The sequence below is a fragment of the Poeciliopsis prolifica genome, unplaced genomic scaffold, assembly GCF_027474105.1.
Source record: "Poeciliopsis prolifica strain line A6 unplaced genomic scaffold, Auburn_PproV2 SCAFFOLD075, whole genome shotgun sequence".
NCBI lineage: Eukaryota > Metazoa > Chordata > Actinopteri > Cyprinodontiformes > Poeciliidae > Poeciliopsis > Poeciliopsis prolifica.
Genome location: NW_026562450.1, coordinates 1118754 through 1139415, shown reverse-complemented (window position 1 = coordinate 1139415; position 20662 = coordinate 1118754). Strand labels below are relative to the sequence as shown.

Sequence of the window (20662 nt, the reverse complement as noted above, 5' to 3'; positions counted from 1 at the left end):
GCGCTACAGTTTGACAGATAAGAGTAAATCCTTAACCTGAACACAGAGATAATGACTTATCCCAGCGTTTCGGTTGGTGTCTTTTTTTTGTGAAGATACCAAGAAGTTTGTCAAAGTCAACAGGTCTTTCGTTTTCTAAATATCCTCTCATGATTCTTGTGCAGCTTTTGAGCATCTCAAACTTAAATGCTAGTTAAAGAGGGAGATACTGACAATTAAGATCAAAATCAGTGAACAACAAAGATCATAATTCAAGAGGGGGAAAAAAACTCTGACTCTGAATGGGCCTTTATGAAAAGATCTGCTGGAATGTGGCACTTAATGGCCAGAAACAGCAACAGCTGACTGAAACCGCAAAGGTCACAGCGCATAATCAGAGTCACACATGGAGCCTCACTAAAGCACTGAGCAAATGCCAGACAGGCGGGAAGATCTGCGCTCTGACAGAAGCTGCTGCAAAGCAAGACGAAACTACGAGACTTTGGCTATGGTGAGTTTATCTATGAGAATGAGGCAAACCTCAAATGAACACCTTCATTTTCCGTGTTCAACTGATCGAGTTGTGGAACAGATGTAAAGTTTTCAAAACCTACCTGACAGCACAGGTATCCACTGCTAAAATGATCCAAGCTCAGCCATCGGGATCCCAGACGAGCCAAGTTCAACTTCAGATTGTGTACCATCTGCTCTAACGTCTTAAACGTCTTCCACTCAGAAGGACTCAGCTCAGCTCATCAACCCCTTAACAACTGAAGGGGTTGATGGTTTGAGGGAATCTCCCTGTCCCTCAAGCCAGTTGAGGTCTGACGAGAGTTGGGATGTGATGCAAACGAGTGACACCTGAACGCCTGAGAGCTGACGTGAAGAAGTAAAGTCAGCCTCTGACCAAGAGAAAAACCTGCTGACGATCCTCACATCCCCTCTCCCTCCTTTTCCTCTTTTCCTCCTCTGCTCCTCTTGCTGGAAGACAAAACATGGCTATGTCTCCCAACTGGACTCGGCATGTCTTTCTCTCTCTCTTTCTCTCCCATGCCATTCCTTCCCTGCCTCTCTCTCGCTCCCCCCTCCTCTACACCAGGATGTGTGAGTCCGTCAGAGAGGAAGCCTTGTGGCGGACAGATAAAGCGCTGGACGGCCCGCTAAAATAATACCAACAGTTCCACATTGTTATTGTTTGACAGGAGGGGAAAAAATGCAGAGGTACTTCCTCCTTGGACGTGTGTGCGTTGGCGTGCACGTGTGTTTACGGAGCATGAAAAAGAGGTCTGAAAGACGTAAAGAAAGCAGAGACTTTTTGAACAGATGGGGGAGTGGGGTGGAGGGGACCAGATTTTCTCCAGCCCCCCGCTTTAGCAGAAACATGAGAAAACAAAATGTGGTGAAAGACAGGGAATGTAAGAGGATGGGAGGTCTGCAGGGGAGTATGAAAAAAAATCTGCTCAATAATTATAGGCCAACACAACAAGTGGGGGTGATGGATGAACAGAAGACCTTATCCCTGTTCTTAATCGCTCGGACGCATTTCTTTTACACACAGAAATATCATGAAAGCTGTATGACTCAGACTGCTGCGTTTTGTGCTACTGATAAGTAGCCAGTTAAACTGTGTGCAACAGCGTCAGTCTGAAAAGGCAACACAGCTGTAGTTTAGGCAGCTGGCATGCCAAGAAGTAGACAAAGGACAATTTGGAGAAACACCAATCTCCAACAATCTAAGGAAAGTGCTGCAGCATTCGCTATCTGCGCCAGGTTCAGTCTAATTATTGTTATGCATCATTTCAAATATGAACAAAACACTGACATCATTGGGATACATTTGTATCTAGACGGCTTGACTACACTCTGACCAGCTTCCCTAACTTCGCTGGAGAAAAGCTTCACCCACAGTGGGCACAGGTTGTCATGGCTTCTTGCAACAATAGCTTTTCAATAAAGACAATATTAAAGGAATACACTCCTAATTGCTGTCCTGTCTCCCACAGTAGGTTCAAGTCTAATTTCTGGCACATGTCATGTACAGCAATCAGCCAGAGGATCATGCCAACTAACCAACACCGATTAATCCAAGCGTCCATGGTCTCTGAAGCTGACTTGTAGCATCAAAGATCCAGGACAAAAACATACCCTGGAAAATGGGGCAGGTAGTGATCAAAGTTTATTTTACAGGCCCATCTTCAGACACCAAGCAAACAAAAGTTTTTACAGGTTTTCTGCAGGTCTCACCAACTCATATTTGATACTTTTTAGGACCGTTCTGAATGAAATGTAAGGCCTATATTTCTATAGAAATGTACAAACTTCGTTCAGCCAACTGGCGATAAATTTACACTTACCCACGATCGATACAAAAGAGCTGGCCATCAAAGGTGTGTCAGCAGCTCGTTAGCGGTAGCCACAACCGACTTGAGTCACAGATTGCAATGAAGATGTTGGCATGTGACTCAAACTTTAGCCTCAGAGAAAAGTAACACAAGAAAAAAAACTTAATATGCAAGATGAAATTGTCCTGCCAAGACCAGCAATTAAAATATTTAAGGCCAACTTCCAGTCTTCAAATAACTCAAGACATTTTATGGCCTTAAATTTAGATACATAAATTTAAGACTTTTTCAGGAAGGACAGACATAAATATAATTTGGTACTTTGGGAAAATTTACAGGTTGGCATTGCTGCAAGTCTATAAGACAATTGCAATACAGATTCTTTAGTGAAATCTAGTGTCATATTCTTCACATGATGTTTAAGTAAATATAAAAACAGCAAAGAGCAGCATGCATCTTGTCTAAATTCGTGGGACTATGTCACGCTATGTAAAGATTGAAATTGAATGTCCATTGTATATGGAAGAATTCAATTCCATAAACCTTTTCACAAGTACAGAAAAGGAGGATTAGAACTACATAGTTATCCAATTTTTGGTTATTTATTCTCTCAGTTGCATAGTCACGGTTTAACCGAGAATTAGGGAAGAAAATTCAAAGCCCTTTGAAACCTGACTTTTAAGATGAGCCCAATATATTAAACCACCACTTTCATGTCTCTGCGACTCCCAAGAGGGTGATCACAAAGTCAAGTTAGCATGTAGGTATGAAGGGGTAATTGCAGTGAATGGGATTGCACAAAGGTCTAATGACAACATCTTTTTGCATGTTGGCTCAGCTCACAATAATTTGATCCAAATATTTCCTGTGTTGATCCATCAAAGTTTCAGGATAAACAGAATTGACACATCTTCCGAGAATGATGTCGACAGAAAAGCCTGAGAAATCAGCCGCCACCCCTAACAGACACAAAAACTTTAGTACGGGCCGCAGCTGATTTGATCTCCGTGTGTGAAGTCTTTCGGCTCTCAACTCTTTGCCCAGATTGGAACCTTGTTGTACAAACATCAGCAGGTGTGAGTCTCTGATACCGACGGCGTTAAAGTTTAACCAACCCCTTAACGGCAGACACTTCCAAACACAAGTCCCTCAGTGGGCTTCAAAGATTTCCGGGACACATTCCATTGAAGTGTGTCCATGTTGTGCACATGGATAAGAGTAGATTCTTGGAATTCCAAGTCTTCTCCCTAAAAAGGTGAAAGGTTAACTATGCCAGAGAGCCCAAAGAACCTAACCCCCTCCACTGCACCCCCGTGGCCACCTGATTAGGATCAATTTGTTTGCTTTATGGGTCTCCCATTCGTATATCTGCGCGTATCAGCATGCAAGCAGACCTCCTTCTGTTTGCCTTGTAGCCCTTGAACTCCTAATGATGGATGTCTGGATGACAAACACACTTGAGGACGTATCTTTACTGCATGGAGGACCTCATACAATCCTGTCTGCTATAACCAAGGGTCAAATACACACAGACATCTTACATACCAGGTAGTCAGTACAGTGAGACTAGGCCCATAGAGGGGGTCGATGGCAGGAAGGGTGAAGTCCAGTTTAGCCTCTGCAGCACAATGAGCTGTTTGTTACTGCTAAGTCCCCAGACTATCAGAGAGTATGCGTGTGTGTTTCTAATCAGCAGTCCCTCCCTACTTATGAAAGGAAAGACATTTTTTAAGTGATTTTTTTTTCCAGCATCAGTTTGGTTTGCATCAGCTGCATAGATGCAGGAAGGATGCAGATGCAGTGACAATGCAAATTCTGCATGCTAATAATACATAACGCCTGTTTCTGTAGATTATGACAGCTCTAAAATGTTCTCGACATTGGCATATTCTAGTTTCTGAGATGAACATCAAATGGCAAACACCTACAATAAACTGCATTATTACTTTCTCACTCAACATACAGTACACTCACAAAGCCACTTTTTGTATGTGATTTATTAAGAACTTTATTTATTCTTAGCCTTATAAAATGGCCAATGTGAGTTAAAATGAATTGAAATGATGCAATTCAAGAAAGTAATCACTTAAGCAGGTCCTGAATTCCTGAATTCAAATTTACTCAGATAAATACTCTGAGTATTTATCAGAGTAAAAAATACTCAGTAAAACCATAAAACAGTGTTTCAAACATAAAATTTATTGCAAAAAGTATTAATTTGTCTACCTTTGTATGCATTTAAGCTGACATAATATCCAATTTTTAATCCACAGAACACCCTTATGTTTTTTCTACAAGGTTTAACAGTGTGTTCAAATGATTTTTTTTCTTTTTTTGCCATTTTTGTTCAAGTGTATTTCTTAGCTTGGACAGTGATTTTGGATGACTGCTAATTCATCTTGAAGATACGGAGGTAAGGAGTCTTTGCAGGATAGTCAAGCTTTTTCAAACCAAACTTTTTTAATCATGTCTTTATGGACATTGCTTTGTGAACTGGTGAAGACTAATGTTAGGAGTCGGAAGGGAACCGTCATTCCCTTTTAGACAAGTGTAACGAATCGCCATCAGTCCCGTTTAGCCCTCAAAACACCAGACATCATTGGATATATTTTACCAGTGGGCCAATCATCATCATCATCATTTCACAGAAAAAAAATCATTTACAATAAGATTTTTTTTTTGTTGGTATATCTTGCTGAGGTGTATCCCTTAAAAACACATTGATAAACTCATTTTATATTCACTAACTTTTCATTGGAATAAGTGTACTCTTCAACTTTGAAAGAACTACTTCTTCAAGTATGACAGCAAAACCATAAGAAATACATTTTCAAGGAACAGAAAAAGAGTTGAAACAAGTGTACATTAAAATAAGTTAAAACAAAAAAACAATGTTCCCATCATTGATGTAGACTCTTCATATGAGCATTTTCTTAACACGTCAAGACATGTTTCGTTTGCTTAAACAAAACCAGGAGCATACAAGCATTACATCAAGATCTACTTGAAAGTTATTTGAAATCACATTTTGTAAAGTGTTTTCTATTTTAATGGTTTTCTCATTTCTTGTACTTCAGACTCTCGTCTAAATCAGTCATGGAAATACAAAGCATTTCTTCTTAATCATCACTAACCAAACATGCACTATGGACAGTGGCTGAAATGAACATAATAAATGTAAATGGAGTTTATTCACAATGTTCCCATTCTGGAGTTTTGACTTAAAATCCAATTAAGAGGCTAAACTCTGTTTTATCCATCACTGCAATCTCATTCACCTCAGTTAAAGTTTTAAACATCCCAGATCTTGAAACATCCCATGACAATTGTTTGAGCTCATCTTTCAAACAAACTCCTGTAGCTGCTGATGGACTGAGCCTTAAACCTTAAATAACTGTAGGAAATGACCAACATGAATGTTACGATCTCAGCTGACAAGGCCAACATTTTGATTCATGTCTTCACCTCCAAAAGGAGTTTTAGGAATTTATTTTGGGGCGTGAGACGGCACTGTCTGCTTGTTAATGTTCGTGTGTGTGTGTGTGTTGGGGGGACAGTGGTGTCATGTATCTTGGAGTCGTAGCTTGATGGGCCAGTTAATAAAAACCAGGCCTCAGGAGACAGCTCAACTGTAGGAGACCACACGCAAAGGAAGAGGAGACACTCACTCCATTACTTCAGCTGCAAAAGTCGTACTCATTGTTGACATCAATTTAGGCTGTGAGATACATGCAGCTTAAATACAAAAATGTCTATTTGCTAAACAGAAACAGCAAAGTAAATGTGTAAATATTTGAAATATTTGATTAATGAAAAAAATGGTTCCAGTAGGTTTAATGTACATTTAATCAGCGGCTGGTTTGGATATGAGCCAAACAGGCAGATGCCCAGGGCAGCAAGAGAAGAGGCGGGAGGGACACTAACGCAACCTTTCAAAACATATCTTATCTGATCCCTGAATAAATTTATGTTGCTTTTATGAATGTGTAGACACCCCAACGCTCAGACTATTCCAATGAAATGAACATGTGAAAACTGGTAGTTGAATTAAATTAAATTTAATTAAAAATTATCATCCAAATATTTTCAAAAAGTCGTCGTGTGATGCTGTGGGCAGAAAGGATCTTGAGTGGTCGGTCTTTCAATGGATCTTAAGACGCCTTTTGACTGACATGGTCATTCAATCGCAAGACATTTTTGACATTTTTATTATAATGATGACAAAGATGCACATTTTTGAATTTAAAAAAATGTGTTTCATGTCTATTCTGGGTGATTTTTTCTTTCCCCCACCAAAAAGAAAAATATATAAAAAGCAGCTACGACAGTGGAAGAAGACCAGTTAGTGGAGACAAAATGTTTTTAATTCAGTATTGTTGTCGGCCCTGAGTCATTCAGTCCGAAGTAGCTGATGTGCGTTGCTCTTTCATGGTTTCCCTCAGTGATTTTTTTATGTAGATTTTTTTCAATCACCTCTAACGGTGAGAGTAAAGACGGGTTACAGAGTCTCCTTGGTGAAACAGTTGGAAACACAATGGTAACGTAGTACGGTCAGTATGTGACCACATGGGGAGTCTGAGGTCAGGTGTTTTTTTTTTATTCACCCCAACTCTGTAACCTCTACCTGCCTTTATCAGTCTACATCCCAACAACTTCAGCAAATAAAATAAGTTATTTATTTTCCATTTGTATTTTTTTAAGGTTTTATAGATAGTGCTTAGGTATTGTTAATAATGTTATTCGATAAAAAATAATTTAAAATTTTTTTTGTCAACTTCAAACTTTTTATTTTAGTCAAAAATATGGTGGGCTGCTGGACGACGGCGCTAGCGCCCCCTACCAATGGACTCGTTTTCTGAAAACCCTGCCTTTGGTCTCGAAGGTTTTTGTTAAACAACTCACACACTGCAAAACACTTAAAACGATTTAAGATTTGCACAAGCAGCTGCAACAAGTGAAAGTTGCAAAGGGTATCGTTATGTTGCAGATGCATTTTTAATAAAAAACAATTTGTTATGCCGCTTACATGGCACCTTTCTGAATAAAAAAAGACTTAAAGTAAGCCCAAACTAAGCTCTGCAATACAGTGGATTCAACGCCAATTCCTGATTAGTAATTCTTTTGCCCCTAGGCCAACAGGTATCTTGACGCAGACTCCTTTTTCTTCTCACAGTTTTAATTTGGCCGTAGCTTTGATCAATACGATCTCAAGCTCTGGACAGGCAGCATAAGGTTTGAGTTAAGCCAGGCTCCCTCCAACCCAGAAGTCCCATCTTTGCCTGTTTGTTAACAAATCAGAATATGATCAGAATTAAGATTTAAATTAAGAAAAAAAAGGATCTTTTTTATTATTATCCCGGCCAAAATTAACTGAAGCAGCAAAGACGATTGAAAGCAGAGAGACGCCCTTGTCCGTTCAGTGTCCACTTTACTTCTGATGTACTGCGCGGCCCAAATTGTTTACGGATGGGCCTCTAATCGGATCCAGAAAGGTATATGAGTGTGTGTGTTTGTGAGTGTGTGAGGAAGAGGTCTTGGGGAATGCCAAGAATGTCTATTGTTCAGCTTGGGAAGGAGTGATGGGGGGCAGACTATTGTGCTTCATGGTTCTTGGCACCGCAGACCTCAGCATGCCCCATTCTCCAGGGAGCATGTGGTTCAAAAATCCCAAACAACGGATGTGTGTGTGTGTGTGTGTGTGTGTGTGTGTGTGTGTGTGTGTGTGTGTGTGTGTGTGTGTGTGTGTGTGTGTGTGTGTGTGTGCGCGCGTGTGCGCGCGTGTGTGCGCGCGTGTGTATGCATCAGAGCTTTTTTTACCCATCCATCTCTCTGCAATAACATTCCAACCAATTAGATGAAGGTTTGTGTAGGCGTGTGTGTCGGTGTGTGAATGTGTGTTGTGTCTACTGCCAAAAAAGCTCCTGACAGTCCCAAGCAATTTACTAACGAGAAAAACAAACCAAACAAACAAACAAGAAAGAAACAAGAAGAAGAAAAGAGTGAGTCAGCGTTCAGAGGCAGAAGCACTGGGCTGTCAGAGATTGAAACTTGGGAGGAACAGATAAAAACAAGCGTTTCAAATGAGCACAAACAAACTGTGAGGCCGAGCGGCGGACGGGATCAGAGCCCAGAGGGCTTATCTTCAAGGAGCGATTCAGGAGTTTCATGATCTGACCAGACTTCACTGTTACCGATTACACTGATTAGATGGACCCCAGCTACGTCCGTTTTCGCTTCTTATGGGTTCAATCATTAAGATTCAAAGTGAACGACCAGCCGTAGGGAAGCCAGCAGATGGCAGCCTGGTATCAGCTGGATCCCACTCGCTGAGATCCTGACTTTCTGAACATGTGGGAGGTAAAGTGAGGTCAAGGTTGTTTGCAACGAGGCACATTTTCAGCGACGACTCCGTTCGAAATGTTTTACACCATAGAAACATCACGCAGTCACCAAACCCTGCATTTTCTCAAATGCCGTCGTTCAAAATCATCAAGCAAATATGTTGACTAGTTTTCCATTTACAAATATTCAAAGGCCAGAAGACTTGAGAAGTCTGGAAGGCTGATACCACAGCAGCAGATCTTTAATGTATTTTGTTTCACTCTGTGATTTATAAACTAACACAAGTATTTTGAAGTATATTCTCTGAGCTACAGGGAGCCAGTGGAAGGTCTTAAGAAATGGGATGATGTGCTCTATCGTCTTAGTTTTAGTAATCAATGCGACTAAAGATAAACACATGGATGGATTTCTCTAGATCTTGCTGCGACATCAGTCCCTGGAAATGTTCTTTAGGTGATAGAAGATGCCGAGTTGTACTTTCTGTGGTCTATGTGGAGACATCATAGCACAACTGTAACTACACCGCACAGTCGAGAAACAACAGTGAGCTGTCATTTTACTAGTCACTCTGAGGAGGTAAAGTAACCTGGTGGCTGTGTCTGTTTTGAGGTCAAGTAATATTCGTGCCATAAATTAGCTAATGTAGCTTTAGCTTTAAAAGTGTGAGACATCTCCACCTCAAGACTCACTGAAGTCAAAATGACAAGCATGTCTTGTATGTGCTTCTGTTGTTTTCAGGTCTGAAAATTGTCGGGAAACTGAAGTAAATATTTATTCTGTCCATCCACAAATCCCTCGGTTGCCTCAATTCAGTTCCAAAAAGATGTAAAAGTGTCTGTGCTCATTTCTGAGGAAGGCGGCGAGTCAAAACATGTCAATATTCTATCGCCGTAATGGCTAAGAGAATTCCACGTGCCTGTTTTCCTTCCACTTTTCCCCATTTCCATCCTTTCATGTGCTCTTCCTCTCCCTCGTTCGGGCTTCGGCTAAAGCCAACATTTAGCTAATGTGGTGCGGGGATCAAAGACTGATCTGAGATCAAAGAGCTTTGTCATAAACAGCAGTTTACGCTGCCATGACAAACATAATATCGTCCCTCTTGTAATTACAATTTAGATTTCTGCGCACAGGCTTCTGCTGCCACTGTGAACACGTTGTGTTGCCACGTAACTCCAGTCTGGGTCAGACTGGGACGGTTCCTGCCTTTCATCCAGGGCTTGTGGTTGGGATTAGCTCTTTTTGGAGGTAAAGTAAAACAATCGATACGTTTATTTTGTACAGGAGATAGTAGATGTTCTCTCTGGTTTTGTGATCTTTGATACCTCTCGTCCATATGCTAAATGAACAAGGACTTCTATATCCAGCTAGCAATGCTGAACATGCAAATAGACTGTGAAGACATTTTAAAAGGCGCCTCTACAATCATGTCGTCTTTATTTTTATAGCGAAATTATGTCAAACTGCAGATATGTGTAACGTTGACAGCTCTCTCTCTCTCTCTTACGCACAGTGTGACGTCTCCTCTGGCCCAAATGTAAATAAATATGATAAATAATTATCTATTGCAGCTAGGGTTTTCAAGGCGTCCAGACTGTCTTGTAATCATTGTAGTTGCTTTTGCTCAGCATTCCCTGGCTTTTGATTAATTTTACTTGGTTTTTGTTGTTTTTCTTTGGACTTTGGTTGCTTTTTCACAAATTTCATGCCCAGTGCAGCAACATGGACAAGTCCAGGACCAAGACCTCTGCAGACGAGCTATGTCTGTCGGTCACTTTTTGAAGAAACAGCTAAGATGTGACGCAGTTGACCAATAACAGCTCTTTGGAAAATACTTTGTCATCTACTAACATTTTCAGTCAAACTGGCTTATTCTTGACATTTGCCACAGAGTCAGCCAAACAAATTGAAACAAACTGAGAAATTTTGTCTCCAGTAAGCTACATACAATTAACTTAGATCTTTTTCTCTGGCATGTTGTCTGGTATGCCTCTTACTGGTTTATGTTTCACATTTAGGAGTCTAGAAATGCCTAAGAGGTGTAAAGAAAGAAGTAGTTTGACAAACCCAAAGCATTCAAGCTAAAATGAGCAACTATGGATAAGGATCTATTTAAACGTCTGCCTTCCCAGCTTTCATGTCGTAAACACCTGCAAGTTAAAAAGAGCAACTTCCTATTCAGATCAGCAGGCGTAAACAAACTGTTTTGTCTTTTGTTCACTTCCTATGAAAGCTGCTTCTTTTCACACAAAACGCATTTCTTCAGCACTTTAGCCAGACAGGAAGAACTGAGGGAAAACTTTGGGAGGAACAGGAAATGATACATTTGCTGGAGAATGCCCCTTTGCAGTGTTTATAGCTGCCCAAATGGAGTAGCTGACACAGACAGACACACACACACACACACACACACACACACACACACACACACACACACACACACACACACACACACACACACACACACACACACACACACACACACACACACACACAGAGAGAGAGAGAGAGAGAGAAAGAGAGAGAGACATAGACAACAGATCTAACAAAGGGTCTCAGAAAACAGGAAGAACTGTGGAAGGAACATTTCCAGGTCGGCAGAACAAAGACCACCAGAGATTTTTCCCCTTACAGATATACATTTAAAAAAAAAATCTGAAAATATTCCACTGGAAAAGTACTACAGTGGCATTATTTTATTCCCTTTTCTCATTCAAAGGAATTGAATTATTTGTTTACTTGTATTTTTTATGAATGTTTAATATTGCACAAAAATGCTCAAGTGGTTAAAATGACAAATCTGCAAAATGTACCAATTTCTTCATCCGATTAATTGTCAGAATAACTGATGACTGAAATAGTCACTATTGCAGCTCTGATTTCCAGCAACAGATACACTGACTGATAGTCCAGTTTTAATATATAGAGATTCATTTATATTATCTATTCTATCATTAGTTTATTAGTGTAAATATTATTAAATTAAAAAAAAAATTGAAAAAAAAAAAAAAAAAAAGATGGATGACTGATTCTTTATCCATTCCCTATAATTTTTTAAATCTAAATCTGCCAGGGTATGAATAATTTTGGGCTCAACTGTAAATCTTTAACAAATATAAGTGGAACATTTCAAAAAAGTGTCAAAAGCTTTCAAGTGAATAGTCGTATGTAAATGTTAGAATATAAATCACTGCTCCTTTAGCTTATCAATAAGAAGCGAATAAAGAATCTGAACTGAACTGTGTAACTTTTACTTTTCTGCTGGCGAAAGAAAGGAAACTCTGTCGAAACTTTCACTCCGAAATAGTCATGTTTTTGTATTCTTTGCGGCTTGTTTGTCAGGTTTCACTACATTCCCTAAAAGAAGGGTCTGCCTGAAATACAAGGGCGGTTAACACCAGTGTGGCTTCTCTTTGCTCCTTAGCTCTCTTGTTAAAATGCCAATAAAGCATCAGTGGAGAAATAAAAAAGGAAAACTGACCAAAACACAATGCCGTCTCACCCGGCGCTGAACTGCTGCACAGGCCAGTAAATTCCTGCGGTTAGCCAGATTTAGCCTGCAGGCCTTCCTTTGGCCTGAGAATCACAGAAGGGTACAGTAAGTCAGAGCTAAATTACTTTTTGTTTAAAACAACACTGTTGAGAAAGGAGGGCAGCCTTCAAGTGGCATGATGGGATGTAATTTTGAGACTTAATAATGTCCTGCGCAATGACAAAACCTGTAATAAAACTCGCAGATAGTTTACCCTTTTATAGAGCGATCAAGAAAATACCTCTGATGTTTTAACGTTTTCTTGTTGTTTTAAACTTCTATGTGGTTTTATAGGACTTCAAGCAGGACAGAAGTGATTAATTGGAATAATTATGATGAACTGATTATTGAAATAATCACCTGTTAATTTAGTCATTGTGAACTGGAATACACTGCAGAGTTTCCCCTGGTGTATGATAAGCCTGGCGGGCCACCAGGCTTTACTTATGCCCCCCCACCAGGGTTTTTTTTTTAAAGACTTTATAGTTGGTGATCAGCTATTAATCTTTCAATCTTTCAATAACACATTGTTGTCAAGTGATATTTTCAGATTTCCTGTAAAGTAAAAAAAAATTTAACTCAAAAACATGATGGATGAATGACTGCCAACCACCAGGCTGAGCAGGTTTTGTGGTGGAAACCTTGCACTGATTCAAAAAGACCAAATTTTATGAAATAACATATTCAGAGCAAAAATTAACATTAAACTCAACAAAAAAATACACATTTTGTATATATCTATGTATCCTTGTGTGAAAGTTTTCAATTAATCTGGTTCAAATGCAGCAAAATGTTTCTCCAATGACACTGACTTAGAGGAGACTGAATATTAATTCAACACTTTCATATTTAATTTACTTAAGAAAAGGGAAAACAGTATTACTTTCCTTCCAGTTTTCAGTTACATACCACTTTGTGCTGGTGTTTGCTGTCAAATAAAAGGAACACTTTAAAGTTTGTGGTTGTAACCCGACAAAAATCAAAAAAGTTGAATCACAGATCTGCCTCCGACTCACGTGAAGCAGAAACCTCACACAAAAGCAGCTTTTTTTCCCTTCTCGTTTCAAATTCCATCTCTTTGCCAGCTCCACATTTCCTTCCTCTGCATTTACATCATATAATTAAACCCGCTTTTCTTTTTCTTGCCCGCTCCATCAGCTGAAAAGGCCATTTATTCAGGAGCGAGCTGTAAAACGGAGTACAAGGAAGGCCATTACAGGCTGACATCCTCAAGGCTCCACAACAAATCCGCCGAGAGCCTGAAAACAGAATCGTGAAGCTGCTTTCAATCAAATCTTTGGTCATTTGAAAAGGAGGTGGCCATAAACCAACAGATCCTTGATAAAAACACGTGCGTAAAATAAAGGATGTTAAGAACCTCAATAAATAACACCCTCTAATGGCGAAGAAGCAAAATGACTTGTGTCTAAAGTTTCAAATGGACATATAGATGTACTGATTACAGTGTCGAATCTGCGTTGCCTCACCCACCTCATATCTTTTCACGTTTCTTATTAAATCCCGTTAAGAAACGTGGTGCTCCATGCACTCACAGGCCATTCTTGTTCCAACATGGATGGATGGATGCCTCCCCCCCCTCCGTGTCATTAAAACAGACGGTAATGAGTTCTGGTTTGTGACTCAGGAACCTTTTCCACTGTTAAATCTATACGAGAGCCAGGAGTTCACCATGAGAGTGTTTCATCATCGCTCAACGAGCCGCTTGTTTTGCTGGCTGGCCTACGAACTCCCACGTCACCGTCCTGCAGGCTTTCCTGCTGCTATGGTGACGACTCAGACACAGACAGAGACATGCTATGAAAAAACTGAGGTCAAAGTGCAATGCCCCGCACGATAGGCACGATAAATTGCCCCAGAAGTTATTGCGACAAGCGATCACAACATTTCCAAGTACTGTTATGGGAATGGCAAAATAATACAAGAATTATCTAACTTAAACTTAAAAGTCCAATAAACTGGATGACATTTTAAATGTCCAAAAGAAATTAACAAAACAGAACTAAAAAAAAAGTTGTTCTACTTGATCAGCAATTGGTCAATTTGTATTTACAAGAAACTACTCTGATGAAATCCTTGATTGTGTTTGTTTTTAAGTTCTTTTAAAACAAATACAATTTGTTTGAGTGACACACGACCAACCTCCTCTGTCTGTCTGCCTCCAGACACAAAAGGCAACAAGATGGAAATTAATATCAGTTGTTAAAATTGACACAGTTTTATTTATCGCACGATAAATAAAAACGACTAATATCGGCCAATATCGATGCTAGTGCCGATATATTGTGCATCCCCACTGAAAAGTTGCAAAATATTGTGAAGAAGGTCAAGTTCCCATCAGTGTGTTGATTAAAGAAAGCTACAGAAAACAAACCACCTCATTTTAACCAAATCTACCGCAGTGTTTCTTTGAATGGAAAAAAAAAAACATACATTTGTTTTTAGGCTTTAAAATAAAGAGAATCAAACTATTACACAAAAGTAATAATGTCAAAAAGCAAATACTTTGCAACCAAAAGACATGTTACTATATCAAAAAGAATTGTCCTGATGCAATTAGTGTCATTCTTTGTGAAAAATCCTTGCAAACATTGCAAGAAATATATATATTTTTTACCCTTACATCTTAAAACAGTAATTCTTCAGCATAAACTGCATGGGCAGCGTTAATCATCTCGGAGTCCTGGAAACGCTGCAGGAGCTGCAGAATGTTAAAATGGTTTGGTTAAAGTCCAGACGTGAAAACTGATGCTCACAAGCAGAACACCGTCGATCATTTATATCCAAACTCACAATTAATCGCTATTCTGTGTTGCTTTGTCACATAAACTCCAATGAAACCCGATGTCTGGAGTTGTAACATGACTACATATGAATCACATTCACGCAGCCCAGCAGCAGGAAAGTCCCCTTCAGTCTCCATAGCAGACTGTAACACACAGAGACATTCTCATCATAACTAGAAGCATTCCTCAGGCTCATTCATTTACTGGCCAGCCCGTCTGAACCACCACAAATTATTCATCCTGCGGATTCTTATCATCATTTGAGATTGGTGTGGCTGCTGCTTCGACAGAACAAACCTCCCTGCAGACGCCGCACCCGATTCCAGATCAAGAGGCGTCGCTTCCCAACGGCTGTCTGAAAAATCCATCAAATCTTTTACACCACGCATGCGACCTAATCCAGGTGGGATTATCTCCTCTCTCTTCACAGGCGCGGTACGTTGACACACTGCGCTGAATTTCAATCGGGACAAAGGCTCCATGTTACGCTTCTGTTTCCAACATTTCAAGTGATAAAAACTTGATGCAGAAATGTGCAAAGAGTGAGGAAGTATTTAAATAATATCACCATAATTTGAAGTTTAGGAGCTAGTTCAATTTTTTAATCCACTTTCTTTTAACGTTTTCTTCATGCGTCTTGCTTTCGCTGTGTATTTTGACCAACTTTCTCACTCTATTTTAAAGCAATGCCCACCATTTTTCAAGCATTTTTCTAGAAATCCTTCTACACTTTAAAACCCATTAGGCTGCGTCTGCCTAAAAGCTTCATGAGTTCAAACATTTCTCAAGACTGATTCAACTTCTCGGCTGTTGGAAGAGGTCAAAAAAATCTCCTGCTGTTCAACTAAAACCTGCGGTTGTAAATGTGGAAATGTTGTTACGTGGCCTCAGATCGGCGATGGTGGTTTTACCCACATCCTCTCATCAAAGGCTGAGATGCCAACTGGAGTTTTTATTTTTATATATATTCAGAGTGTGGAAATGCTCTTGCTGTTCGTTTCTCTTCCAGAGCCAAAGTGGGAAAACACTTTCACATCCTGTATCAAGCAAGCTTGTTAGCAAACTTAATATTAATCGGAAAATCCGACAGACCCTGAACGACTCGCCGGCCATGACATTCAAAAGTTGAAGCTTAAATCAAGGATTTAATTTACGGGAGCTATTGAAATGCATCACTGAGAATCATAATAACTGTGTGCTAAACAAAGTTCAAATTGATGCAGGTGTTTTTTTCCCACCCATAATAAGAAAAGTTCATATTAGGAACTACTTATTTGTTCAGGTTTTTATTGGTTTAGTTTTAGTGAGTTGAACTGGGATTAGCAGTTATGTTTTGGTGTTAATCCTCACTACTGTCCTCACTAATGTTTAGTTTAGCAGGTTGTAAACATTTACAGCAGCTGGTATTCCCTCCAGGTTGTTGCAATGTTTTTATAAGATTGTGCAGCACCATTTTCACACTTTTGTATCTCCAAGTTTTGAATTCTTTAAAGTTTTATTTTTGCCATAATATGGCATATTTGAAATAGCTGAAATAGCTTTTTTTTTTTCCTCATCTAGTTATAATCCCTCCTTACCTGAGAAGGCGCTGCATCATCGTCCAGCTGCTGCTGCTGTAATGGCTGAATGAAGTAACAGAGAAAGCGGGAGCAGAGACATGAAGTGCACCCATGACTGCATATACACAGTGGAACGAAATCCTACTGAAAATCTAAAAATGGTTTTTGAAAAAAAATTTTCAAATGAGACCAAAGGTACTGTTTTGCTACACACATACTTTATCTTGCAGATTCGTTTTTCAAGAGGCGTTGTGAAACAGGAAGTTCAGGGGACTGGTTGAAAATTCAGCCGAGCTGCAGCGATTGGTCAGAAAAGAAGGAAATACAGAAAACGGCAAGGCGATTGGTCAGATTTGTGGAAAAGGTTGCAACGACTATTGGAAACATTTGTTGTAAACCTCTAAGGAAATGTAAATAAATGTAGAACCTTGCACACAAAAAGAACAACAACAGGGAATAATGAAACAGGGATATGAACCCAAGGCAATGAAAACAGACACAACAACACGTCTGATTAAAAGCTTGCTTGAATGAAACAGTCTTTTTCATAGAATCAACCAAATGAGAAGATGCATGGCGCTGGAGCTGCTGTCTGAACGGGTCGATGGGAGACAAACTAACAGCCCGAAGACCTCAGAGTGCAGGTAAGCGGTCAGAAAAGGATGTTTCATTATGGTTCATGAGGCTTAGGAGTGCATTTCTTCCAGATGAACATTTGTGAGGTCAGACACTGATGTTGGATGAGAGGATCTGACTCTCTGCTCATTCCAAAACTGTTCTATTGGGTGGAGGTCAGGAAAAAAATCACTGAAATTTATCTTTGCAAATTAGCAGTTCGCAAACAAGTCCAACGTCTCCATCTATAGGACTGAAGTGGAAACTATGGAGTAAAATGTTTGACTACAGAATCCCAGCCGACATTATGTGTTTTGTCAGTAACCGACCTGACACAATATCTACTAAGATTTCCTTGAAATGTGTCTGGTAAACAGTATCCTAACAGGAAACGGACGATCATGTCCTCCTTCCTTTCCCACCGCTGAGAGTCGATGTCAACACAAGAGAAGAAGAAGAAAAGCCACTGCGGCACGTCTATTTCTGTTATCCAAAAACTCCCTCTTAGACGGTTAGAATTGCGATCCAGTTGTTTGAGAGCGCGTTTACCTCCTCACTGTGAGCTTCAGTATCCTGTACGACCCCTTGATGAGGATGAGGGCTTCCTGTCGGCTGCCGTAAAGGGCGGAGCCGTTAATGTTGATGAGCTCATCTCCGACCTTCAGCCTCTTGCAGTGCGCAGCCTTCCCTCCGTCCTCGATCTGAAGACAAAGGCGAGATTCGGTTCAGATGAGGAAAAATGAGCTGAAAGGCCAACGAGGGCACATTCACACAAAGAAAAAAAAGAAGGAGAAACTCATTGTGAAGAATTAAAAACAAATAAATCCCTCCAACAGTCAGGATGGCTCCTTTAAAACCTGTTTTTGGAGACATTTTTAGTTTTGCTATTTCCCTTCCCATGGCAACCTTGCCCCAGAGAGCATCTCCAAAACAGCCCAAATCAAAACATCCCACAAACCCCGTCTCATTCCCCCTTAACAAGCTCTGTGTGTGTCTGCTTGGCTCAGTGGTGAGCACTGAATTGTTAATGCATTACTGGGATGTTTTAGACTGGTTTTAAGTTAAAAAAAAAAAAAAAGATGGGTGTGTGACAGTGTGAGACGCGGCTGAATTCAGACATAAATCACACACAGCAAGAAGCGATACTGAACAAAATCCAGACAGACGGTGAAACTAAAAACAAATAGAAGGAAGAAGATTCAACAGACGAACAGAAACTCAGCAAGTACGACACTGAAACGCTGAAGATACAAACTGCAGCCGCAAAATGTTTGACCCACTTTAAGAAACATTTAGAAATGTCCCCACCGGGTTTTCTGCAGGTTGCACCAACTCAAATATAAGACTTTTTAAACACCATTGTTAATAGGATCGAAGACAGAAACACACAAATGAGGAAATCTTGTGGCTTGGTGACAGAAGTGAGCCAACGGCTAACCTGAACAACTGGTGATGAATTTGTACCTTTTCAAGCCAGCTTGCAAGGGAATATTAGCCGCCAGTTACCGCAACCATCTTGAGTCAAAGAACGCAGTGAAAATCTATTTGTGACTCAGATTTTGGCACAACAGTAAAGTCCTGTGGGAAAAACGGACTCTACGTAGAATATGTTAAATAGTTCCACCACAACAACATTTAAAAGCTGTGATTAACGTATTTAAGGTCAACTTGTTTCTGTTCAATGAATTTAAAAATAATGTGCATGGTTATTATTAAAATGAAATAAACAAAAAAAAAACATGTTTACAACTGAGGAGGGCAACAAAAAGCAAAGTTAGAAAGAAACATAGCGGCATAAAAAGCACTCTAATCCGTTTGCTTTTTAACCCTTTCCAGTAACTTTTTTTTTTAAGCTGCAGACAAACAAGAAGGGCACCGGCTGAGTCGAAGGCATTCGACAGTGTTTGTTTTCACTTGTTTCTAATGAGCTTTTCACTCTAAAAACAAACCAGAGGCCAAAAAGGGCTTCAGCGGGCGACTGTTTATCGCTGTTCATAATGTGGAATATTGTTCACACACAGACACACACGCACACACACTTACCCCCAAAACACCAGAGAGATAAAATGACCTTTCATTATGCAGAAATGCAACAGATGTAGCACCAACGAAATAAACTCTGTCGGTGGAAGATTACAAAATACACAGGAGGGGGTCAGTTCCCGGTCCTGCTAAAACCATCAATGTACCGTTAAGCTCTGAAAATAATCCATGGGTTTCCCACGGAAACGAAACCGTGGGGGGAGGATGGAGGCACACAAAGGTGAGGCAGGATGAGCTGAACGTAACACCAGCACCAGAAGGTAACAAGGCTCAAACAAATTATCCAGAGAAGGCAGAGGAAACGGCAGAGAAGAAAGAAGGAAGGGAGGAGACGACCTCAGGGGAACGAGCTGTAATTTGTCCGACACACACACAAACACACACACACACACCTGTGGATTTTTATATACTCAATCCCAGCATGCAGACATGTGGGGCATAATTAGAGAGAGGTAATAATAGAGTTGATTATGGAGCGTATGTTGCTATGTGCGAGCTGATGAGGTCATTAACCAAAACCCCGTTCTCTGGAGGGGATGGAAGCTGTTAGCCGCTGCTGCCGCTCGACAACAAACACCTCCAGACAGGAAACCAAGGTCCGACTTCCAACAGAGTGAGGTTTAAAGTTGTTGCCGGTAAATAAAATTAACTCTGGCAGCTAAAACGTAAGCTTCTTGCATCACACAAAAAGCTGGATTTTTAAGGTTTTGCCGTAACTCGGTGTGGGGTCCCGCAAATGAGCCGTCGTTGTTTTTTTTTTTTCCATTTACTTGTTTGCCCTCGACTTCACCCAGGAAGACCCCACTGAGATCTCTTTTTCCTGAGATTCCTGGTCATGTGGGTGGCACATGTAATAAGAAAAAGATTTAATGTAGGACTCTTAGATTAAAAAAAGAGAAAGAGGGGGGAAAAATGTGAAATGTGTTGATATAACTTTCCAGAGCTGGACACTCCTTTCTCACGGATCCAGGAATGTGTCTCGATACTCAGACGGTGCAAAAGGTGAGTCAAGAAGGCGGCTGGTTGCACCTGATCTTAATTTTCTTTGAAAGAAGTTTCAGAACTGTGTATTTCTTTTCTTTCTGTTGGTCTGTCAAATCAAATCTTGACAACATGCATCAGAGTTTACCTAAAACTTGGCAAAATGTTGAAAAGTTCAAGGTGTGGGAAAACATTTGCAAAGCAAAATCTGAATTTACTGCTCAAACCTTTAAATATGCAAGTTCCTGAATTAGGGCGCAGAAAGGCATTCCAAGCAAAAACTTTGCTATAATATCAATATTTCTACTAAAATGAAATATTATTGGAATATTTCATTTTCTAGTAATGAAATATTACTAGAAAATGAAATATTCCAGTAATATTTTATTTTTACATTCAGCCAACATTTCTTGGCTGAATGTTGTAAACATTGGCCACTAAAATTACAAAGATCTTTTTCAAAAATTT

At 40.0% G+C, this 20662-nt stretch overlaps 1 protein-coding gene across 1 annotated transcript in view; it reads right to left on the bottom strand.

Moving 5' to 3' along the window:
• Positions 1-20662, bottom strand: part of shroom4 (shroom family member 4) — a 64690-nt gene that overhangs the window by 24068 nt on the left and 19960 nt on the right. Inside the window, exon 2 of the mRNA XM_055021310.1 lies at positions 17720-17871. Coding sequence (XP_054877285.1) covers positions 17720-17871 — 152 coding nt within the window. The remainder of the gene's footprint in view (positions 1-17719; positions 17872-20662) is intronic.